Below are 25,414 nucleotides of genomic sequence, written 5' to 3' on the forward strand. Positions count from 1 at the left end.
CTTACGTGTGGCCGTATCTCATAGCACACCGCCGATATTTGCTTTTTTTTACGAGACCGCCGGTCACGGGGCGCCATGTTGTGGTTGGCGAGGCCACCGCCTAATGTCCGATGTAATAAGGTCACTGGTTATGTGTTAGTTACATTATGTTTGCGCTAGCATTCGTGTCACACAGAGACCCGGCACACGTCACCGACTACCCAACATGGCCGCCACACCTGGCGGAGGATGAATGAGGCCTGGCCGGAGAAGCAAGATGGCCGCGTCACTCTTCACAGGCAATACAGCCTAGGAGTATTAAGATGGCGGGCGGGTCTGAGCCAATAGGAAGCACCACACGTAGTCGCCAAGGAAACAGTCCCTTAGCAACCAAAGTCATCAGACGCCGGGAACTGCAGCAGGGAGAGGGAAGGTGGGTGCCCGGGACGGGGGCAAGCCTCATTATCTATCTATCTATCTATCTATCTATCTATCTATCTATCGTAAAGCTCTGCCTACAGTATCTATCCATACCTGCCAACATGACCCTCTCCGCTTGAATCTATTCCGTAATGTCTGCACAATTTAGAACCATCTTGACACAAACGTGTGTCATATAATGATCTTGATGCACAACTTTCCTGACAGTTTCTTTGTCGCGTTTCCCGCTTCTGCTATCATTCGGACGCTGAGCCGTGGGTCAATTCGAATAGTTTTCAAAATTTTTATTTGTTTTTGATGTGCAATCCCTTCCGGGGCATCCATCATCTTCACCATCCTCATAACCGCCGATCAGACACCTGTGCAGTGTGCACACACACCGTACAATCCACCCTGTACACTGTGCGATTTTAGCCCGATTTCACCCAATTCTGGCGGATCGAGCCGAAATCTGCCCCAATCGCAAGTGTATGACATATGATGACATATGATGGGATCTGATGCACGGTTCCATGCACATCGAAGTCAGAGGTCGGACGCGCTAGACATAAGATCAATCTTAGTGCAGCCATCAGCAGCACATCGTGATTACTAAGGCCCCACGATGTATCGCATCCGATACGAGGCAGGGTGTGGCGGGCGATGGGGAGAATTGAAAAATCCTATTCAAGAGACTGGGCGGTTGCTGATTGGCTGAAAGCGCTCTCAGCCAATCAGCAGCTGTCCGAATAGGAGGCCGTCCAGTCTGTCCAATAGTATTATTTCTACCCCCTGCCTGCAGCTCCCTGGGCTTACATGTGATAAATCGCATCTGATTTAAAACATGGCACATCAAGTGCCAAATCTAGTGAGCTCTCCCAGGGAGCTTAGGAGAAATCGGGGCCGACTTTTCCTTATGATAAGTCCGGTTAACGCCTTTAGCCTCGGTTAGGATATAGAAAGATTCGGTGGGAGTTTTGTTAATTTAACCACAAATTTTATGCTAACACGTTGCTTTACTTTTGACAAATATGTAAAAACCACAACTTATTTTAGCGCTGTGTGACAGCAAAGTACCTGCACAAGAGAAGTGACACTTGTAAAACCTCCTTGGCCCCCAAGGTCAGACTTCCCCTCTGACATTTACCTCACGCAATACAGAATCGTTATGTTACAGCCACACCAGAGCGGAGAGTAGGGTACACAGTAGGTGCGTGGTGCAGAGGATGTATGGCAGCTTGGGGTACTGACCCACTTGTGAGGTGAAATGTGCGCCAGTATGGCAATACATGGTTGGCGAGAGAAGCATGTATTGTGTAACTAGTTATCATTTCTCTGTAATATCCGACTCCCAATACCGCTATCTCCTAATTCTATGAAACTATGCCTCTTCTGGGACTAATCCTTCGCTCCGTGGGGATATATACGTATCATACAGTTACCATAGTGTCCACCCAATGTAGTATTATCTGTTACTCAGTGGTGTGTATAGAGTAAGCTGTGTGTAATATATATGTATGTAATCTGTATGAGGTACATGTGCAGTACAGATGAGTTATACCGATTTTTCACCAAAATGCCACTGCATTACAGCAACTTGAAACCCTGTTTATACCTCTGAACCCGGGTTATTGCTGGGTCTTCAGTTTGCTGGCACTTGTCGATGACATCATCTCCAAGGGCCGGTTATCCTGTAGGCTTTCAGCATGACCCGGTTCCTGGCCATACCATATGGTATCATGGTCAGATTCCAGGGTAGACCCTATCACACCAAACTTGGGGGTTTATTCTGGTCTGTTTGCACGGAGCTGATGTTTTGCATATGTGCAGCAACATTTCTGCGCGTGTGCATTCGCCGAGTGCGTGCAGCCACGATGAACAGACCGTTTGCCGAGTACACGCACCCAATATTGTGGGCGAGTGGCATGGGGCAGGGGCGTATAGCCTTGGACCTGTGTTGCCCTAGCAACAACCTGGGTTAAGAGTTTGGTGGAAAAGGGGAATGAGTGTGGACACCTGGTAGAAAATTGCAGATGACCATTTATTACCTGTCTCTCCTTTCCTCCATCTAGGGAAGCATATCCGGCACCATGATGTCTGCTGGTGTCAAACCTCCCATACATGAGCAGATCACTGAGCTACAGAAGAAAATCCAGCTGCTGGGTGAGGCCATTTTATTTTTTTAACAAACACTTAATTTAGGTACAAATCTTCTACAGCTGGGCAGTGCTGCTGGGTACAACTAAATGCTGAGGTATATCCTTACATAGAAAGAAGGACAAATAGGGTTGGGTAAAAGATAAATGGAAAAGGGAAGACGATGGTCGAAGAGGTTCTTATCTATCTACAAATTCTATGTTTCTTAATATAATAAAAATAATAACAATAATACAGTTTTTTTTTTATGTAGATGAATGTATTCTTATTAAGCAATGCTTTACTCACCTTGTGCTCCATTGAGGGCCAGGAAGGCATCCAGATAAATCAGCAGATCAGAGCCTGGAGACCGCAAGGGCTGCACTTTAGATTTAACGGATCAGGCAGCCTTGGCTGGGATCACATACAATATATTGTATGCAAAAGGGCTGCATGCAGTGTATTGTATAGGATCCTGCCTCCTGGGAAGCTACCAGGCAGTTCAAGGCAAACCACATGGGACTTCTCCCAATTCACAGGAATGGTGCTGAACAATCATTCACGGCATTAGTGCTGAACGATGGCCATTCACGGCAATGGTGCTGAGCCATGGGAATTCACAGCAATGGTGCTGAACAATGACCATTCACGGCATTGGTGCTGAACAATGACCATTCACGGCATTGGTGCTGAACAATGACCATTCACGGCATTGGTGCTGAACAATGACCATTCACGGCATTGGTGCTGAACAATGACCATTCACGGCATTGGTGCTGAACAATGACCATTCACGGCATTGGTGCTGAACAATGACCATTCACGGCATTGGTGCTGAACAATCATTCACGGCACTGGTGCTGAACGATGGCCGTTCGCGGCACTGGTGCTGAACGATGGCCGTTCGCGGCACTGGTGCTGAACGATGGCCGTTCGCGGCACTGGTGCTGAACGATGGCCATTCACGGCAATGGTGATGAGCCATGGCCATTCACGGCAATGGTGCTGAGCCATGGGAATTCACGGCAATGGTGCTGAGCCATGGGCATTCACGGCAATGGTGCTGAGCCATGGGCATTCATGGTAATGGTGCCCCCCTTCCCCTAGCGAATGGCCGCATTCGCATACAAGTGTTCGTGAAAAAAAAAAAAATTTGATGGTCGCCGACCAAGCTGAGGCGGTCGGCTGATGTCCTGCAACGTCAGCTGCCCGTCCCAAACAGACTTCAGCGCGCCTGTGTTCGCATGGAGACGTCCAGCGTTATTCTGGGCGCACCCGCCATTTATGTGGGAACGCCCAGGAAACACTGGCGCCCCCATGCTCCAGCCCCCTGCCCTACCCATCGGCGAGTGCTGTGCTCACCAAAGGCGTTCACACTGCGGGTCTGCACATGCGTATTGTTCACCAATATGCATGCGCAGGCCCGCAACATCGGTCCATAGACCTGAATCACCCCCATAGTGCGGGTGCCATTTTCCTGGAGACCAGGTGCACAGTAGGCTTAAACACAAAACCAGAGCCTACTGCACTGCCAGAGAAGAGGACCCGCATGGAGTCTGCACACTAGGCCCTCTGCTCTCTTGATGATGTTATACTGTAAGTTGAATAAATTGCCATGTAAAGGAAGGTTTTATTGAGCTTAAGCCCTTACTGCGAATAGGAGATGCAGGGAGAGAAATGTGGTGTGATGGGATTCCTGTCCTGCAGAGCTTACACTCAGGCAGAAGGATCCAGTGTCCTCAGAAGCTGCTTAGTTAGTTCTCAGTGTGTGCTCTTGCATTGCTCGCCTGCCAGTGACTGGCTACTGTGATGTTACAGATGGAGATCACAAGGCTTACCAAGAGGGCACCAGCGTCACAGTGCAGAGGAACGGGGAGACCATCCAGTTCTTACGTCAGGAGAACAAAAAGTTGCACCGGAAGTTGGCCGATTTGCTTGCGGTAAGCCGGATCACCGCAGGAACTACTGAGTTGCTGACGGACTAATTAGCCATATCGTCCGCTGACTCGCATTCCTCCATATTGCTGTATAGTAACCCCCCCCCCAATGAATACTTAAATAATAAACAACTCGTAGCACATTTATTGTACTAGAAAGACAAAGCCCAACTTCAGTTACCATCCGATGACTGGTGATACAATCTGGGACTTGTAGTTCTTCACCTGTTGCCTTGCCTCTTTATTAAAGTGTAGCCACAGTTTTGTTTCTTGTTGTTTCTCAGGGTGATGAGAAGGTGATAAAAGAGGCGTTTCAGAGCCACGCGGTGGAGAGGGCGGCGATGAGAAGTAAGAGCGGACAGGTGAGCGCTGACACGTGTGTCTCCACGTGATTGGTCAGACATTCCTATCACTTCTGTTTTGGCGTTGTAATAGCTTCTGGATTCCTTAATGTGTGTCAGTACCAGACATTGGGGGTTATTCTGGTTCATTCGCAAAGGCAAATTCACTCTCAGATGGACAAAACCATGTGCACTGCAGGTGGGGCAGATGTAACATGGGCAGAGAGAGTTCGATTTGGGTGGGGGGGTGTACTTCAAACTGATGTATATATTGCAGTGTAAAAATAAAGCAGCCAGTATTTATTCTGCACAGAAACAAAATAACTCACCCAAGTCTAATTCTCTTTGCTTATATCGTATGATTCTAGCTCAATTTAGAAAAACAACCTAAGGTCCATTTGCTTTTCTGATGACACTGCTAAACTATCTCTGAAAGACAGCTTCCATCTTGTTCACATGAGAGAATTTGATTCACACTAATCCTACTTTATAGATTCTATAACATATATTTTATTTTACTTTATCATGCCCCACCTGCAGTGCAGCATGGTTTTGTTCATCTAAGAGTGAATTTGCCTTTGCGGGTGATCCAGAATAACCCCCATTATTTGTATTACTAAAGCCTCATACACCCCCCAGAACGGGGCTTGTGAGTGATATTGTTCACAATATCGTCTAGTGTACATCGCTACCAATGCACGCTCCCGTGTGTCGTTATCCATGATTGATTTCTTCCAAACATGCAGGTAAATTTTGCAATATAGGGGGGGGGGGGGGGGGTTTGGTGTGAATTGCGCTGCTGATTTAAAAATATTTTAACAATAACACCACACTAGTTTGGCTGAATAAAGATGAATTCCGGACACACTGTAACTTTTAGAAATCTTTATATGAAAACAATATATAATAATACATAGACATACATTAAATATATAAAAACAATATAATGTAGGAGACCCTTGTAAACCTGCATAAAGAAAGCGCTTTCATTCTGGGTGAGCATATTTGAAATCTGTGACTGCACATTACCTTTTGTGATCAAACATACCGGTCAGTCCGTATACAATATTACTCTGTATAAACCGGACTTCTTTACTCCCCTTATTCGATACTGCAAACTACCATCATTTGCAGATTTTTTGCACAATCCTGCTGAAACAAATTGTATTGCTGAAAATTAGCAAAAAGCTATTTTAGCTAATCAATTGGGATCCCAACTCTCGCTATATTTTATATTGTTTTTATATATTTAATGTATGTCTATGTATTATTAGATATTGTTTTCATATAAAGATTTCTAAAAGTTACAGTGTGTCCGGAATTCATCTTTATTCAGCCAAACTAGTGTGGTGTTATTGTTAAAATATTTTTAAATCAGCAGCGCAATTCACTCCAACCCCCCCCCCCCCCCCAATTTTCTCTCTTTTTGTGAGTCTAGACGGGCTCACAGGAGTGTATGCTGCAGCTGTGAAATTATATTTCTTGTTAATTCAGTTCACTTGAACTTAACTAAGACTGCCGAGCGCCAGGAGGTGTGTTTCGGAGTGTCCCATCCCAGTGCCACTCTGTCCCACACAAACCCCCCTGTTTTCAATTTTGCAATATAGTCAAGCGACCTGCGTGTTTAGCGGGTCCTGGTGGCGTCACTGAACTATATCGGCGGCCGTAGTGTGTACAGACAATAATGTCCGCCTGCGGCCGATATGGTTATCTATGTCGCTGCAGCCCCCGTCGGTTAGCGTGTTCGACGCTTAATATTTATATCTAATTGTGTAGCTAACTCACAGTAGCTGATATTCTATGTACTGTATATTGTCTTAGTATTAAGGTGGCCATACGCTACTGCCAGAAGTCACAGCGGTATATGGCCAGCCGGTCCGGGGGGCAGGATCGCATGCGATACATCGCTTGCATGTGATGTATTGCATGCGATCCCATTCCCCCTGTGCTGGAAGAGGGGCCAAGTTGGAGGTGCAGAAGGTGCGACTCCGATGCGTGGGGCGACGCATCGGATTGAATGTCAAACACATCTCTTCCATTGGAATCGGGAAAAGTGGCCATATCGGACTAGTGTATTGCGGCCTTTACAGTGTTATATCTCACAGACCGTGTCGTAAACCCTTTACACACTGGGCGATATAATAAGCAATATCAATCATTTCGGGCATTCTGAGCCACAATGTTCATTCTATTGCCCAGTGTGTACGCTATTGCCGACGCATTATGCGTGTTCCCTCTGTGCCTGTAGAGACACGGGAGCGGATCCTTAACGGGGGCTATGGTCCACACTCCCCACCCCACCGTCGTTGCCCTCTGGCAGCCGTCATTGCCATGTGTATGTGCAGGGATCGCTAGGTGTGTACGCTCCTTAAGCCGATAGTCATTAATCAACAGCAAAAGGTTGACATGCACAAAGGTGACTTTGATCGACATAAGGAAAAGGTCAGCATAAATGTTTCACTTTTTTGGTGTCAATTAGAGTATCGCGTCCCCTCTCTGTGCTACTCCTGCTTTCAACACACTGTACCGTTCCCAACCGTGTGGATAGTAAAGTTTGAAAAAGTTTGTAAAAAATTAAAGAAATAAAATTGTGGAAAACTCATGTCGACCTTTTCATGGGTCGACCATGTCGTCAAATTGCTTGTGTCAGCATGGTGCATGTCAACCTAGACATAATAAAGTTGAGTTCTCTACAGTATATGGAACAGAGGAAGAGGCCAATTTATGTTTGAAGCTAAATTTGATTCTGAAGTATCTAATTTATATATATATATATATATATATATATATATATATATATATATATATATATATATATATATATATATATATAATTACACAGAGAAATTATTGAGGACATACAAATATGTCAGCAATATGAAAGTGTTCTTGTTTATCTCTGAATATGACAAGAACTAGATTCTTAATTCTGGTTTAGAATAAAATCATAAATCTAAAGACAAAGGACAGTGGCCGCCGTTCATTATAACTTCGCTTTATGACTTTCCATAAATGAATTATGTAGAAGAATATTTCTATAATGGACATTTTATTCTGTTCTTTGTACAAAAGGCAAACTGAAGGAAAACATTTCCCTTTCTCTTTAGAAGGTTTCATGCAGTTCCCCCCAGTGACTGGACACAGGGTCATTTGTACAATATATGGTTTCAGTAGAATCTGGAACCATTTCTATGTTAATAATTCCAGATCACCGATTCCCTGTCCTTGTTGTGTCCTCTCAGGCCGCCATCCAGCTGATGGACCAGAAGCTCTGTGACAAGGTGAAGCGGCTCAACGCCATGCGCCACCAGACGGAGGTCCGCAGGAGGCACTTGGGGGAGCTGCAGACAGAATACAGGAAGAACTCAGCCGGAGAGCCTGGGAGAGATGAGAGCACGGCACAGGATGAACAGGTGAGCGTGCAGCCAGATCATGCTGGGGGCCATCTGTGGGCAGAGTTGGTTAGAGCTGGTTCCGTCAGAAGCACAGTGACTGCCGGATGACCCTGCATTACAGGCACAGAGCCGCACATGTCCTGCCTATAGTGTGATCTGTCATGCAGCTGCCCTTTGCGTGACCTTGCAGTGTGCAGCGGATAGCTCACCTGACTACTCTATGGGGTCAATTTACTAAGATGGGAGATCTATTGAAGATGGGATGTTGCCCGTAGCAACCAATGAGGTTTCAATACAACTCACATCTTAGTAAATGTACCCCTATGATGGGAAACACAGGATCTATCCATCATTGATCTGCCTGAATAGTAGCAGAGCCTTCGTATTGTTGTGCCACTGGATGGTAGGAGGGACTTTATATCATCATGTAGTTACCTATCGGTCACTCGTTACTTATTAACGAGTTACAAATTGTACAATAACCTAGAATGAGCATTTGCCTTCCCACCTATGGCAGTAGGGGGCACTGGGTACCCCTGGGAATCCACACTATGGCCCTTATTCTTATTCTCTCGCATAGGCAAATTCCTTCTCAAATGGACAAAACCATCTGCACTGCAGGGGGGCAGATGTAACTTGAGCAGAGAGAATTAGATTTGCGTGAGTTATTTTGTTTCTGTGCAGGGTAAATACTGACTGCTTTATTTTTACACTGCAATATAGATCTCACTTTGAAGTAAAACCCCACCCAAATCTATGTCTCTCTGCACAAGTTACATCTGCCCACCTGCAGTGCACATGGTTTGTCCATTTGAGGAGGAATTTGCCTTTGCTAGTGAACCAGAATAAGGACCTATGGGTAGTAACTGACCCATACTCTCTCCTGTAGTCCTTCTGCTCCCTGTGTCCCCCTTCGCCTCTCTCAGTGCCTTGTATAGGGTGTGAGTACAGGGCTTTGGGCCCTTACTGGATTCCATTTGTAGCTGGGCTTGGAGCCGCCTCATCTCGCCAACACATTGTCAGTCCTATTCCCATTAATCCCATTAATCTACTGGGATTTTGGTCGTTTTTTTTATTTTTTCGGACTGACCCGGGGACCCTGTTTGGATTACTGTTCTCACCTCCATATGCCACGCATGCCCAGGTTTGCTGACATATTAGGCAGAGCTGTACATTGATAGAATCAGGCTAACAACAATACAGAACATATGGCATTACCACACAGGGAGTAAAGCTGTCCCTGCCCATCTGAGCTTACAATCTAATTGGTGTGGGGAACATTTTATACACATGGTATCGGTGGTCAGGGATGTGCTGGGGGTTACTGTAATGTCACATTATCAGCTGCCAACCTCACAGCCGCCATTGTGGACTGACATCGCAGCTTCGGATGGAGAATAGACCGATGCAGGGTGGTAATCTATAAGCGCAACGAGAGAGACCCAGGATGGACCGCTTCAGTGTCCTCCACCATGTACTGTGATGGAACGTCTTCCGGCTTCATGCTTCTGTGCTGCATGGGCACTCCGGCTGGTATCAGAGTAGCTGCGTTCTTGGCATTATACATTGGCAGTATACCCGCTATAGCCACATAGAGGTTAGTAGGGCAGCTGCTGCCACCAATGAGGCTGCAGAGATCACAGAGATGGGAGCAGCAGTACCAGGTAGCCGTCCAGCAGCCCAGGTGGGTCCAGTAGGACTTCTGCTTGGTGTGATGTCCCCCTGGTGACCCCATCTAATGTGTTACCGCCTATGCGCACTAGGCCTAATTCAGACATGCTCGCTAGGCTGCACATATTCGGAGCCTAGCGAGCAGGTTAATGCTGCCCCGGTGAACACCCCCCCTCATCACCACCCGAATCCCCTCACTACGCTGCAAGTGAATGTGTATGCTTACTCCCATACAGACGATGAATCCTCATCATCGAATAATTTATCCGCTGTTCGCAGCTGAATAGAAGCCCACAACTTGCTTTTGTGAATTCTTCAGTGTCTTCTGCGAATTGGGAGCGGGCGCTGATGTCATGTGATGTCAGCCGCCTGCCCCGAGAAGCCTGCGTTCCCTGGGGCCTGCTCAGTGTTTCTCTGGGCGCGCCCGCCGGTTTCACGGACAGGCCCACAAAATTCCGGGGGTCCGCCCCGGAACACCCCCTGACTGTCAATCCGACAGCGAGCGCCCCGGTGAATGAAAATTTCCATGTAGGCACTCGCTGCATAGGGTCTGCACATGCACAGACCCCCACCATCAACAGGGGTCAAATTCGCTGCTCAACGAGCAGGTCTGAATTGCCCCACATTGTTTTTATTTGTCAGAAGATTATTATGAGGGAAGTAGGGCACAGAACTAAAGCGCAGTCTCCTTTCATTGTCACCAACACAGAACCTCTCTACTTACAGTGTATGTCCACTTCCCTACAGATCCTGAGCACTGTCATAGAGAGGTCCTGTGGTGTCACCAGAGAGCCTGCCCCTCGTCTTAAGGTGCCCACACACTAGAACGATTTTTGGGCCGATTGGCCGATTTTCGATAAATCGGCCGATATATCGGCCGATATTTACCGATAATCGGCCGAAAATCGGTCGAAAATCGGCCGATGCTCGCTCCCGTGGATCTTTTGCTAAATCTTCTGATCTTACGTGCTGCACAAAAGATCAGAAGATTTAACAAAAGATCCATAGGAACGCACACGGGATCTTAAGAAAAATATTTGGTAAAGATGTGCACTTGCCTGAAATCTTTTGTCCAGATCGGACAAAAGATTTGAAGGCTAATTTATGCGCACATCTTATGATCGCAGATCTTTCTAGTGTGTGGGCACCTTTACACTGTAAAGGTGCCCACACACTAGAACGATTTTTGGGCCGATTGGCCGATTTTCGATAAATCGGCCGATATATCGTCCGATGTTTACCGATAATCGGTCGAAAATCGGCCGATTTGTGTCCGATGCTCGCTCCCGTGGATCTTTAGCTGAATCTTCTGATCTTACGTGCTGCACAAAAGATCAGAAGATTTTACAAAAGATCCATAGGAACGCACATGGGATCTTAAGAAAAATCTTTGGTAAAGATGTGCGCTTGCCTGAAATCTTTTGTCCAGGACAGGCAAAAGATATCAAGGCTAATTTATGCGCACATCTTACGATCTCAGATCTTTCTAGTGTGTGGGCACCTTAAGACGAGGGGCAAGCTCTCTGGTGACACCACAGGACCTCTCTATGACAGAGCTCAGAATCTGTAGGGCAGTGGACATACACTGTAAAGGTGCCCACACACTAGAACGATTTTTGGGCCGATTGGCCGATTTTCGATAAATCGGCCGATATATCGTACGATATTTACCGATAATCGGTCGAAAATCGGCCGATATCGGTCCGATGCGCGCTCCCGTGGATCTTTAGCTGAATCTTCTGATTTTACGTGCTGCACAAAAGATCAGAAGATTTAACAAAAGATCCATAGGAACGCACACGGGATCTTAAGAAAAATCTTTGCTAAAGATGTGCGCTTGCCTGAAATCTTTGGTCCAGGACGGATCAAAGATTTGAAGGCTAATTTATGCGCACATCTTAAGATCGCAGATCTTTCTAGTGTGTGGGCACCTTTAGATGAGGGACAGGCTCTCTGGTGACACCACAGGACCTCTCTATGACAGTGCTCAGGATCAGAGGGCAGTGGACATACACTGTAAGATGAGGGACAGGCTCTCTGGTGACAACACAGGACCTCTCTATGACAGTGCTCAGGATCTGAGGGCAGTGGACATACACTGTAAGACGAGGGACAGGCTCTCTGGTGACAACACAGGACCTCTCTATGACAGTGCTCAGGATCTGAGGGCAGTGGACATACACTGTAAGACGAGGGACAGGCTCTCTGGTGACACCACAGGACCTCTCTATGACAGTGCTCAGGATCTGAAGGGCAGTGGACATACACTGTAAGATGAGGGACAGGCTCTCTGGTGACAACACAGGACCTCTCTATGACAGTGCTCAGGATCTGAGGGCAGTGGACATACACTGTAAGACGAGGGACAGGCTCTCTGGTGACAACACAGGACCTCTCTATGACAGTGCTCAGGATCTGTAGGGCAGTGGACATACACTGTAAGACGAGGGACAGGCTCTCTGGCAACACCGCAGGACCTCTCTATGACAGTGCTCAGGATCTGTAGGGCAGTGGACATACACTGTAAGATGAGGGACAGGCTCTCTCGTGACTACACAGGACCTCTCTATGACAGTGCTCAGGATCTGTATTGCAGTGGACATACACTGTAAGATGAGGGACAGGCTCTCTGGTGACACCATGTATTCTTCCTCCTCATGTTTATTATGTCATCCACAGAATGAAGCCGCAGAACAGGAGGAAACTCCTCAGCAGGTTAAATATCTTCTGTCTGACCAAGCTCTGCATCCCCCCCCCCCCCAATCATTCTGCTGTGCCATGTGATCTCATTGCTCTCCCCCGAATCATACATATGCTTCTGCTCTCCTCATCCTCTGCTGTGTTCTGCTGTGTACCCAGCACCCTGTCTTACACCCCCCCCCCCCCCTTCTGCCTCCTGCAGACGCTTCGCCTATTGGAAAACAGACTGGAAAAGGCGCAGATGAAACTGCAGGAATCGGAACATATATACAGTGTGTACGAGAAACTTAAGGACCACATGCAGGTGACGGAGACTCTGCGTCATTGTCCTATCTCCCAAACTGGTGTCTCTGTATCCGCTCCATGGCTGGGGTGTATGACATATATACTGACACTGGTACTATTTCTGCAGGAGGAAAGTCTGACCTTCCAGTCACAGCTGGATCTCATAGAAGCTGAAATCCTGCAACAGAGACATGAACTGAAGGATCTGCAGAACATGAACAAGGAAGCTGTGATGTCACGGGACAATGCGCGGGTACGAGTCTGCCACCACTCACACATCAGTACTATATGGCTCTTGTATGTTACTCTACACACTGATGCCATTACTGTGGGGGGTGATCCCAGATATATCTGTGTATTCCACACCTCTCTATTACACTATACACAGTGCAGACACCTCTGGGGGGAGATCCCGGTAACACCTGTGTATTATACACCTCCTCTCTATTACACTATACACAGCGCAGACACCTCTGGGGGGAGATCCCGGTAATATCTGTGTATTATACAGCTCCTCTCTATTACACTATACACAGCGCAGACATCTCTGGGGAGAGATCCCGGTAATATCTGTGTATTCTACACCTCCTCTCTATTACACTATACACAGCGCAGACACCTCTGGGGGGAGATCCCGGTAATATCTGTGTATTATACAGCTCCTCTCTATTACACTATACACAGCGCAGACACCTCTGGGGGGAGATCCCGGTAATATCTGTGTATTATACACCTCCTCTCTATTACACTATACACAGTGCAGACACCTCTGGGGGGAGATCCCGGTAATATCTGTGTATTATACACCTCCTCTCTATTACACTATACACAGCGCAGACACCTCTGGGGGGGGGGGGGAGATCCCGGTAATACCTGTGTATTATACAGCTCCTCTCTATTACACTATACACAGCGCAGACACCTCTGGGGGGAGATCCTGGTAATATCTGTGTATTATACACCTCCTCTCTATTACACTATACAGAGCGCAGACACCTCTGGGGGGAGATCCCGGTAATATCTGTGTATTATACACCTCCTCTCTATTACACTATACACAGCGCAGACACCTCTGGGGGGAGATCCCGGTAATATCTGTGTATTATACACCTCCTCTCTATTACACTATACAGAGCACAGATACCTCTGGGGGGAGATCCCAGGTAATATCTGTGTATTATACACCTCTCTATTACACTATACACAGCGCAGACACCTCTGGGGGAGATCCCGGTAATATCTGTGTATTATACAGCTCCTCTCTATTACACTATACACAGCGCAGACACCTCTGGGGGGAGATCCCGGTAATATCTGTGTATTATACAGCTCCTCTCTATTACACTATACACAGCGCAGACACCTCTGGGGGAGATCCCGGTAATATCTGTGTATTATACACCTCCTCTCTATTACACTATACACAGCGCAGACACCTCTGGGGGGAGATCCCGGTAATATCTGTGTATTATACACTTCCTCTCTATTACACTATACAGAGCACAGATACCTCTGGGGGGAGATCCCAGGTAATATCTGTGTATTATACACCTCTCTATTACACTATACACAGCGCAGACACCTCTGGGGAGGGATCCCGGTAATATCTGTGTATTATACAGCTCCTCTCTATTACACTATACACAGCGCAGACACCTCTGGGGGGAGATCCCGGTAATATCTGTGTATTATACACCACCTCTCTATTACACTATACACAGCGCAGACTCCTGGGGGGGGAGATCCCGGTAATATCTGTGTATTATGCACCTCCTCTCTATTACACTATACACAGCGCAGACACCTCTGAGGGTGAGTTCCCGGTAATATCTGTGTATTATACACCTCCTCTCTATTACACTATACACAGCGCAGACACCTCTGGGGGGAGATCCCGGTAATATCTGTGTATTATACAGCTCCTCTCTATTACACTATACAGAGCGCAGATACCTCTGGGGGGAGATACCAGGTAATATCTGTGTATTATACAGCTCCTCTCTATCACACCATACACAGCATAGATATATAATACAGAGATATTATCAGTTCAATGGCAGTATTTGTAATATGGACCATTCTACCCATTATGTACTACAGGCTGATCTGCAGCAACAGGAGGAGGATTTTCATCGTGAACGCAGGGAGAGGGAACGAATCCTGCAGGATTACAAGCGACAAGCGGAGGAGAGGCGCATGTACGCAGAGCGAGCAGAAAGAAGGGTGAGTCGCAGATTCTGAACATTTACCTGTCACTCTCACCTGAATGAGGGTTGGAATTGGGTAGGAGCAGGAGCAGATGGGGCCATTCTGGGCCCAGTGGCACCTGTCTGTTCAGGCTTATCTTGGGAACCACCGGGCAGATTTTGATGCAGTTTCCACAGTGCTATGGAGCATTTGCGGAGAAAGGTTTAGGAGTACGAAACATTAATCTATGACAAAAGGGAGTCGAACAGTGACTATTGTAGTAAAGCAAGCCAAATAAAAAATGGACACCCGAGTGATTTCTTGGCTTACGCCGTCTAGACCGCAGAAATACAGCACAACAATGGGCCATGGGCCTGATTCTGGTTCACTCACAGAGGCACATTCTCTCTCTAATGGACAAAACCATGTGCACTGCAGGTGGGGCAGATGTAACATGTGCAGAGAGAGTTAGATTCGGGTGTTATTTTGTTCCTGTGCAGAGTAAATACTGACTGCAACGTCCAGTTTTATATAATGGATTACACCTATAGGAACCGCACAGAGTCCTGTTATTCTTGTGCGCAAATTCCTATACTATCTATCTATCTATCTATCTATCTATCTATCTATCTATCTATCTATCTATCTATCTATCTATCTATCTATCTATCTGAGACCAATAACCAGTTCACTGGTCAGCACCCAACATGGGACAATATATAATCGCTGTTATACGCACCCAACATGGGACAATATATAATCGCTGTTATACGCACTCAACATGGGACAATATATAATTGCAATAAAACTAAATAACTGCCCTTTCCCTCTTAGGCTCAGCGTGTGACTCTACCAGGCGAGGATGCTCCTGTGGAAACCCAACTGGTTCCAAGTGGACAGGAGGAGGAAAAAGTCATCCGCAGCTACCAGGAGGCCTTTCAGAGGATCAAAGAGACCACAGGAGTGACAGAGACGCAGGTTGGCAAGGCAGGGGCTGGGGAATTACTGTGGCTTTCGGCTGATTAGTTAATGACAATGGGTGTCCAATTATCCAGTAAATGGTTTGCAATAAATGATGAATTGTTGGTACTCTTTACCTAGAACGGCGCCCGTCGCGGGCATCGCGGGTACATTTATGTGTGGCCGCGACGCGACCGACGCGATGCCCGCGATTTCCCATTGAAACCCATGTTAAACATGGAAATCGTGTCGGTCGCGTCGCGGCCGGCCATAAATGTACCCGCGATGCCCGCGACGCGATGCTCCCGATTTCCCATAGGAATCAATGTTAAAAGGCGCGATGGACCCGATTTTACTGTTAAATGGCTCAATCCACCCGATTTGGCCATAGGAATCAATGTTAAATGGGCCACAGAGCCCATTAACCCTTAAATGCCCCCCCAAATTTTTAACGCCACCCCACGATCCACGCCAACCCGAAGCGTGGCGAGCGCAGCGAGCCCGCGAGGGGCGGCGGTACGCGTCCTCCGACCTTTTCATGCCCTACTATCCACTAGGGCGTGGTGTGAGAATATAATAGTGTGGCGAGCGCAGCGAGCCACCGAGCCCGAAGCGTGGCGAGCGCAGCGAGCCCCGCGAGGGGACGCGGATACCTTCACAGATATGCGCGTCCCCTCGCGGGCTTCACAGGTGTCCGTGGCGACGCGGACACCTGTGAAGCCCGCGAGGGGACGCGTCTACCTGTGAAGGTATCCGCGTCCCCTCACGGGGCTCGCTGCGCTCGCCACGCTTCGGGCTCGGTGGCTCGCTGCGCTCGCCACACTATTATATTCTCACACCACGCCCTAGTGGATAGTAGGGCATGAAAAGGTCAGAGGACGCGTACCGCCGCCCCTCACGGGCTCGCTGCGCTCGCCACGCTTCGGGTTGGCGTGGATCGTGGGGTGGCGTTAAAAATTTGGGGGGACATTTAAGGGTTAATTTGGCCTATTTGGCCCCAAATCGGGTCCATTGAGGCATTTAATAGTAAAATCGCGGTCAATCTGCCGTTTTAACATTGTTCCCTATGGGAAAATCGCGGTGATCGCGGTCATCGCGGCCATCCCGATTTACCCGCGATGCCCGTGATGACCGCGATCACCGCGATTTTTACCCCCGACGCCCGCGATTTCAATCGCGGGCGCCGTTCTAGGTAAAGAGTACCGAATTGTTTCTTCTGGATTTCTCTGATCACCTGAATAGTTTCCAAAGTTCAGGGAACACCCATGTTGCAAAATATTTATTCCTCGTTATCCAATCATCAGGAGGTGGTGCGGCGCTTCACTGCGCAGGGAGACATACACCGCCATCTGGAGGAGATGAAGAGCGAGAACGAGAGGATCATTGTTCGGCTTAAAGAGGATAAAGAGAGACTGCAGGAAGCCTTCCAAGAGCTGAAGTACTCTGGGGAAGCCAAGCTGTCCAGGTAGGGTTCTCCTCTGCACTTGGCTGGTCAGGAGGCTTCTGGGGAGGTACATACAGCACCCTACTGGCCTTTATATGTCTGTATGATGTTATTCAATCTAAAGTGGGTTTAACATGCCAGTACGGTAAGATGTTATAGACAGCGCCTGTGAGTTGGCCAATGTAAGCCGATGCAGGCGTTGAGATCTCTGTTCCTCGTTCCCTTCCAGTGGTCAGCAGGTTCTAGAAGAGCTCCAAGCTCATCTGCAGAAGGAAGAGAAGAGAAAAGAGAAATGCAAGGAGGAGCTGGAGAAAATGTCCAAGATCCTCAGTACAGCAAAGTCTGGAGTGGAGCATCTAGCCAGCAAAGTCCAGCACATCAAGGTGGTGAGTGTCCGGCTAGCCCTGGTACTTCTCATGGAGATGCCTTCAATGGAAGACCACGTTCAATAACTCTGAAGGAATAGGCACTGGGGTAACTGGTTTACGGATGTCTCTCCTCCCAGCCCAGGAGCTACTTCCCCGCTAAGGACCTGTCTCCTCAGTCGAACGAATATGTCCTCGATCTTCTGGATACTACAGAGCAGAAATTGAAGAAACTTTTGGATCAGCTGGAAGGACAGGACATCGGAGAGGTCCTCAGACAGATGGAGGATGAGGAGGTGGGTCACGTGGGAGACGGGGATAAATATGGACGGTATATAACTTAAGGAATCCAATTTTGTTTTTATCAGTCATTGTGTAAACAAAAAAAACATTTATTTTATTTTTATAATGAAGGTCAGAGGTTATCATTATCGTATTAATGAGAAGATATACAGTAATATCTGCACAATTGTGTTGTTACTTCACCATTCCAGAGGAGATTATTTCCTGAAGAAGACAATAATCCTGTAACAACCCATCATTCAACTATCCCCATAGATATTAGTGCAATCTATTTGTGTCCTCTGTCTCTTAGAATCTGTTTTCTTGCCCCCAGTTCCAGGCCAGCATCGAAGGCAAACTCCCGGTATACAATGTCCGCATTCCACTGCCCGCTTCAGCCAGGCCAGACACGTTTGATGGTAAGTGGTCCGGCCAACACTGAAATGGAACAATGGGTCTGTATAATCCCTTCACATAGAACGATTCAGTATAAATGACCTGATTCAGTAATGTAAATGCAGGTGGATGTGTATAGCACCCCCTGCCTGCATTTGTGAGCGCAGTTTGGGTTGCGGGGGCCCCCTGTGACTGCAGCCTGAGCAAGTCTAACCTTACCCAGGCTGCCTGACGTACGGTGGCCTGCAAGGCCAAGGAAACTGCAGGTTGAAACGAATAAGCTATTCAACTTAAATTTGGCCCAAAGGCCCTTATTCAGCTTCAGTCGCAGCGCCTCTTACATAGGGCATGGCCGCCCAGAATGCAGAAATGTGATACCATTGCATTTCTTAGGTAGCCCTCTGTCTCCGCAGGTTGCCTGTGAAGGCAAACACAGGGCCGACATTTTTTAATGTCTTGCAGTGGCTGCGTGCGGTGTCCGCAAATTGCCCTGCATGCCCTCCCATTGCTGCATCGCCCCCTCTACACTTTTGCTTGGCCTACAGAATCAGAACCATAGACTCTGACCCATTCCTTCTGATAATACAACGGTCAGCGACTGAGTGTCTGGGGGGGGGGGCGGTCATATTTACTATGGTCATTTATAGTCTGTGATGTTACAGGATGAGTACAAGGCATTTGCACATTCTAGGCCTGTATTCACTCTGGTTATACACAAGTGGTGCAAGGTACCCACGCTCCTATAGCCTTCAGCTGAGAAACCCAGACCTACTTGCTCACTGTCACGTGATAAATGCTAGCTAGAAGTTCGCTATCACCACACCTCTATATTGCTTGATACATCTCCCCCTATGTTGTCCTCCCTGCACCACTGTTTGTGGTGGAAAGTGTGCCTGTGTCAGGAAACCGTGACACATCTACGGATTTTAGAGCGGCTCCTAGATTCAGGCAACTGCTGTACTGTGCATCCAATGCACCACTGATCTACCTCACCCGTGGAGCTTCTTCCCGTGAGTCCACCACTCGCAGGAGGACTTGGAGAGCTTTAGACTCCACAGGGTTCCCTGTAGACTGGGCCCGCGCTCAGCAGCACAGAATGAGTATGGAATATAAAGCAGTCAGAGATGGCCTCCTATTAGTGGCTCCTGTTAGTGGAAGCCAGAGGTAAACCTCAGCCTGTAGCTCAGATGATGGAACACAGAATCCTCAGAAAGGACCCTGATACCATCAGAACCCTGATATCTCTGTGGTTGGTGCGAGGTATTGTACAGAGCTTCATGGCTTGTCTCCCCCTCTGCAGATGATGAGGACAGTGGTGAGGATGAAGGGGATGTGGTGACTCGAGCCACTCTAAAGAGACAATCTCAGCAAATCATTGAGTCTAAGACCAAGAGAAAATCCCGTCCCAAGAAGAAAAAGGGGAAGCAGTGACCTGCGACCTGCTGGCGGCGTCACCTGCCTGCTTTCCTGTGCGACACTCTTCCCCGTCATGCTAAATGCAGTACAGTTATCTAACCTGTTGTTATTTCTTACACCACACCTACTCCTCCTGCACTTGATGTTCATTGATGCACTGGAGCAAGTGTCTCATATACTTACTGACTATGTCCATCTACCTGTGCCCACTATCCCCTACTCTACAAGTACCTTCAATTTGCTTATCTACTCTGTAATACTTGTCCTGTTTGACATCCGCCCCCCCCTCCCCCCCCAATCCACAGAACTACAAAGAACTAACTGTCCGGATTTATAGTCGTGCTCTTCTCTACCTGTTTGGTCTGAACTCAACTATTTATTTTGCTTTGTAGCTTTACCCTTCATGTCCCGCTTTGTGGATCTACGCTCACCATCTTGTCCTGCTTAATAGATCTACTTTCAACTAAACATCCTGCTTCACAGGTCTACACTCATCTACCTGCTCAGCTTTCTAGATCTACACTAGCCTTCATGTCCTGGTACGTAGAGCTAGATTCACCTTCCTGTCCCGCTTAATAGAGCTACACTCAACTAAATGTCCTGTTTCAAAGGTCTACACTCATCTACCTGTCCTGCTTCCTAAATCTACATTCACCTTCCTGTCCTGGTACGTAGAGCTACATTTACCTTCCTGTCCCACTTAATAGATTTACACTCAACTAAATGCCCTGCTTCACAGGTCTACAATCTTCTACCTGTCCTGCTTCCTAGAGCTACATTCACCTTCCTTTCTGGCATAATAGATCTACACTCAACTAAACGCCCTAATTCACAGACTTCCTAGACCAGGTATGTCCAAACTGTGGCCCTCCAGCTGTTGTGAAACTACACATCCCAGCATGCATTGCCATAGTTTTAGCATTCTCTACTAGCAAAACTGTGGCAAGGCATGCTGGGATGTGTAGTTTCACAACAGCTGGAGGGCCATAGTTTGGACATGCCTGCCCTAGACTTCTTGCACTCTAAGCACAGTGAAAGCATCAGTACTTCCACAGACACAATTTTGTCCTTTTATATTAAAAGACCATGAACATGAGATTTCTATAGTCTCTTTCAGCCCCCCCCCCCTCTCACTTTCTCAGTTTTTGGCTTTCGTCCACCGTCTTTTCCCCCTCTTGTCATCCCTTCTATTTCCCGCTGGCGGCTCACATCACAGCAAGTGGCACAGACGGGGCAGGGGCCACAGGATCAAGCTCTGACATTTCATGGTGCTGTAGGGATCAGAAGTGTTGTGGGAACAGCTGCCTGTGACGTTGGCTGTAGCAGAGAGTGATGCTGTACTGTGACCTCCACTCCTCTCTGTAACAAATAAATTTGAATTCTCTGAAAAGGGCTCACCGTCATTTGTGCGTTAATGGCAGTAGTACGTAAAAGCATTTTCTCAGGGATGGCAGTTCCCTAGAATTCCAGGTGTATTGCATGGCTAAGTGGGAAGGAGCACTGATAACTATGGGGGTTATTCTAGTCCATTCTTTCTGACAAAATCCTTCTTAGATGGACAAAACCATGTGCACTGCAGGTGGGGCAGATGTTACTTGTGCAGAGATAATTAGATTTGGGTGGGGTTTTTCTTCAAAGTGAGATCTATATTGAAGTGTAAAATCATGCAGTCAGTATTTTCCCTGCACAGAAACAAAATAACTCACCCAAATCTATTTCTCTCTGCACATGTTACATCTGCCCCCCTGCAGTGCACATGGTTTTGTCCATCTAAGAAGGATTTTGTCAGAAAGAATGAACTAGAATAAACCCCTATATTATTACATGTACAGTGGCACCCAGTGGGAGCTGGGCAGATTGGGTCTGATGCAGAGTTGAAAACTGGCAAATTTATGGATCATTACTGCAAATGCATTATACAAGCTATTAGGGTAAGGCTGTGGCTGGGGTTACACTGTGGTTAGGGATAGGCTGTCATTAGGGTAATGCTGTGGTTAGGGTTACACTGTGGTTAGGGATAGGCTGTCATTAGGGTAATGCTGTGGTTAGGGTTACACTATGGTTAGGGTTAGGCTGTCATTAGGGTAATGCTGTGGCTATGGTTACACTGTGGTTAGGGATAGGCTGTCATTAGGGTAATGCTGTGGCTAGGGTTACACTGTGGTTAGGGTTAGGCTGTCATTAGGGTAATGCTGTGGCTAGGGTTACACTGTGGTTAGGGATAGGCTGTCATTTAGGGTAAGGCTTTGGCTAGGGTTACACTGTGGTTAGGGATAGGCTGTCATTAGGGTAATGCTGTGGCTAGGGTTACACTGTGGTTAGGGTAAGGCTGTGGCTAGGGTTACACTGTGGTTATGGATAGGCTGTCATTAGGGTAAGGCTGTGGCTAGGGTTACACTGTGGTTAGGGATAGGCTGTCATTAGGGTAATGCTGTGGCTAGGGTTACACTGTGGTTAGGGATAGGCTGTCATTAGGGTAAGGCTGTGGCTAGGGTTACACTGTGGTTAGGGTTAGGCTATCATTAGGGTAAGGCTGTGGCTAGGGTTACACTGTGGTTAGGGATAGGCTGTCATTAGGGTAATGCTGTGGCTAGGGTTACACTGTGGTTAGGGTAAGGCTGTGGCTAGGGTTACACTGTGGTTAGGGTTAGGCTGTCATTAGGGTAATGCTGTGGCTAGGGTTACACTGTGGTTAGGGATAGGCTGTCATTAGGCTAAGGCTGTGGCTAGGGTTACACTGTGGTTAGGGATAGGCTGTCATTAGGGTAAGGCTGTGGCTAGGGTTACACTGTGGTTAGGGATAGGCTGTCATTAGGGTAAGGCTGTGGCTAGGGTTACACTGTGGTTAGGGATAGGCTGTCATTAGGGTAATGCTGTGGCTAGGGTTACACTGTGGTTAGGGTAAGGCCGTCATTAGGGTAAGGCTGTGGCTAGGGTTACACTGTGGTTAGGGTTAGGCTGTCATTAGGGTAATGCTGTGGCTAGGGTTACACTTGTGTTAGGGATAGGCTGTCATTAGGGTAAGGCTGTGGCTAGGGTTACACTGTGGTTAGGGTTAGGCCGTCATTAGGGTAAGGCTGTGGCTAGGGTTACACTGTGGTTAGGGATAGGCTGTCATTAGGGTAATGCTGTGGCTAGGGTTACACTGTGGTTAGGGTAAGGCCCTCATTAGGGTAAGGCTGTGGCTAGGGTTACACTGTGGTTAGGGATAGGCTGTCATTAGGGTAAGGCTGTGGCTAGGGTTACACTGTGGTTAGGGTTAGGCTGTCATTAGCGTAAGGCTGTGGCTAGGGTTACACTGTGGTTAGGGATAGGCTGTCATTAGGGTAATGCTGTGGCTAGGGTTACACTGTGGTTAGGGTAAGGCTGTGGCTAGGGTTACACTGTGGTTATGGATAGGCTGTCATTAGGGTAATGCTGTGGCTAGGGTTACACTGTGGTTAGGGATAGGCTGTCATTAGGGTAATGCTGTGGCTAGGGTTACACTGTGGTTAGGGTTAGGCTGTCATTAGGGTAAGACTGTGGCTAGGGTTACACTGTGGTTAGGGATAGGCTGTAATTAGGGTAATGCTGTGGCTAGGGTTACACTGTGGTTAGGGATAGGCTGTCATTAGGGTAAGGCTGTGGCTAGGGTTACACTGTGGTTAGGGATAGGCTGTCATTAGGGTAATGCTGTGGCTAGGGTTACACTGTGGTTAAGGATAGGCTGTCATTAGGGTAAGGCTGTGGCTAGGGTTACACTGTGGTTAGGGATAGGCTGTCATTAGGGTAATGCTGTGGCTAGGGTTACACTGTGGTTAGGGATAGGCTGTCATTAGGGTCAGGCTGTAGTTAGAATTAGGCTATGTTAAGGTGGGTCGGGATCGTTTGGTCTACAGCATGATGGTCGACATGGGTCTAGGTTGACATGGCATTAGGTTGACCCAAGCATTAGGTCGACATGGTCTAGGTCGACAGTCAAAAGGTCGACATAGGGTTTTTCCACTGTTCTTTTACCCGAATGTCGTCATAGTCGACATGGACACAGTTTGAAGTGCACGACATCCCCTCGCATCGCTCGCTGCGCTCGCAATGCTTCGGGCACTACCTAGTGGATGGTAGGGCATGAAATACCGCCTGTCGGCACATGTTGGCTCAAAAAAAAGTGAAAATCCCCGTCGACCTTTTGACTGTGGACCTAGAGCATATCGACCTAATGCTTGTGTCGACCTAGAACCATGTCCACCTAATGGGGTCGACCCAATGCTTGTCGACCAACATGCTGTAGACCAAATGACCGTATCCCATTAAGGTTAGGCTGCAGCTAGGGTTTGGCTGTGGTTAAGGCCAGGCTGTGGTTAGGGTTAGGCTGTGGTTTGGGTTAGATTATTGTTTGGGTTAGGCTGTGATAATGGTTAGGCATTAGTTAGGGTTACAGATTAATTTGTCCGATCTGTCTGGTTGGAACAAAATCCTGGTAATGGATGAGAGTAAATGACAGTTGACCATTTGCTTTGAAATGCTGAAAAACTGTCACTCAGATATTACCAGGTTTTTGTTCCAACCAGCCAGATCTGACAATCGATCTGTAGGTGTATGGCCAGCTTTAGACTGTAATTAGGGTTAGGGTTAGGCTGTGATTAGGGTTAGGCATTAGTTAGGGTTAGGCTGTGGTAAGGGTTAGGCTGTGATTAGAGTTAGGCATTAGTTAGGGTTAGGCTGTGATTAGGGTTAGGCTGTGATTAGGGTTAGGCTTTGGTTAGGGTTAGGCTGTGATTAGGGTTAGCCATTAGTTAGGGTTAGGCTGTGATTAGGGTTAGGCATTAGTTAGGGTTAGGCTGTGGTTAGGGTTAGGCTGTGATTAGAGTTAGGCATTAGTTAGGGTTAGGCTGTGATTAGGGTTAGGCTGTGATTAGGGTTAGGCTGTGGTTAGGGTTAGGCTGTGATTAGGGTTAGGCTGTGGTTAGGGTTAGGCTGTGATTAGGGTTAGGCATTAGTTAGGGTTAGGCTGTGATTAGGGTTAGGCTGTGATTAGGGTTAGGCATTAGTTAGGGTTAGGCTGTGGTTAGGGTTAGGCTGTGATTAGGGTTAGGCTGTGGTTAGGGTTAGGCTGTGATTAGGGTTAGGCATTAGTTAGGGTTAGGCTGTGGTTAGGGTTAGGCTGTGATTAGGGTTAGGCTGTGGTTAGGGTTAGGCTGTGATTAGGGTTAGGCTGTGGTTAGGGTTAGGCTGTGATTAGGGTTAGGCATTAGTTAGGGTTAGGCTGTGATTAGGGTTAGGCATTAGTTAGGGTTAGGCTGTGGTTAGGGTTAGGCTGTGATTAGGGTTAGGCTGTGGTTAGGGTTAGGCTGTGATTAGGGTTAGGCTGCTGTTATCACAAGCACATTACTCGCAAATTACCACCAGAAGAGGAGAAAGACTGATGACAAAGGTCCTGAAGCAGTAAGGATTGGAATACCACTGCAATCTTACCGGTAAGCATATCTATTAAGCTGTGCACCGCTAATGTTTTGTCTGTCGA

At 47.5% G+C, this 25,414-nt stretch overlaps 1 protein-coding gene across 3 annotated transcripts; it reads left to right on the forward strand.

Annotated features, from left to right (window-relative positions):
* Nucleotides 1-51: 51 nt before the first annotated feature.
* Nucleotides 52-20,193, forward strand: ODAD3 (outer dynein arm docking complex subunit 3). Of its 3 annotated transcripts, none has more exons than XM_083185214.1 (15): nt 53-412; nt 2,472-2,562; nt 4,354-4,475; nt 4,757-4,834; nt 8,056-8,226; nt 12,559-12,594; nt 12,782-12,883; nt 12,992-13,117; nt 14,965-15,087; nt 15,886-16,029; nt 17,316-17,476; nt 17,685-17,841; nt 17,961-18,116; nt 18,437-18,521; nt 19,799-20,193. In XM_083185214.1, the coding sequence occupies exons 2-15, from the start codon at nt 2,490-2,492 to the stop codon at nt 19,927-19,929; spliced, it is 1,665 nt and encodes a 554-aa protein (XP_083041340.1). In that variant the 5' UTR covers nt 53-412; nt 2,472-2,489; the 3' UTR covers nt 19,930-20,193. The 3 variants fall into 3 exon arrangements, with proteins under 3 accessions (XP_083041342.1, XP_083041340.1, XP_083041341.1); XM_083185215.1 differs by lacking the exon at nt 53-412 and adding an exon at nt 654-674; XM_083185216.1 differs by lacking the exon at nt 12,559-12,594 and having other exon boundaries at nt 52-412.
* Nucleotides 20,194-25,414: the final 5,221 nt, after the last annotated feature.

The sequence above is a fragment of the Crinia signifera genome, chromosome 4, assembly GCF_055691185.1.
Source record: "Crinia signifera chromosome 4, ASM5569118v1, whole genome shotgun sequence".
Lineage (NCBI taxonomy): Eukaryota > Metazoa > Chordata > Amphibia > Anura > Myobatrachidae > Crinia > Crinia signifera.

What these genes read in the sequence shown, in the direction of transcription:
- ODAD3 (XM_083185214.1), top strand. Translation starts at nt 2,490, where the DNA reads ATGATGTCTGCTGGTGTCAAACCTCCCATACATGAGCAGATCACTGAG. An exon ending in TGAGAAGTAAGAGCGGACAG is followed by an intron (nt 4,835 to 8,055) that starts GTGAGCGCTGAC and finishes GTGTCCTCTCAG; the next exon opens with GCCGCCATCCAGCTGATGGA. An exon ending in GCACGGCACAGGATGAACAG is followed by an intron (nt 8,227 to 12,558) that starts GTGAGCGTGCAG and finishes TGTCATCCACAG; the next exon opens with AATGAAGCCGCAGAACAGGA.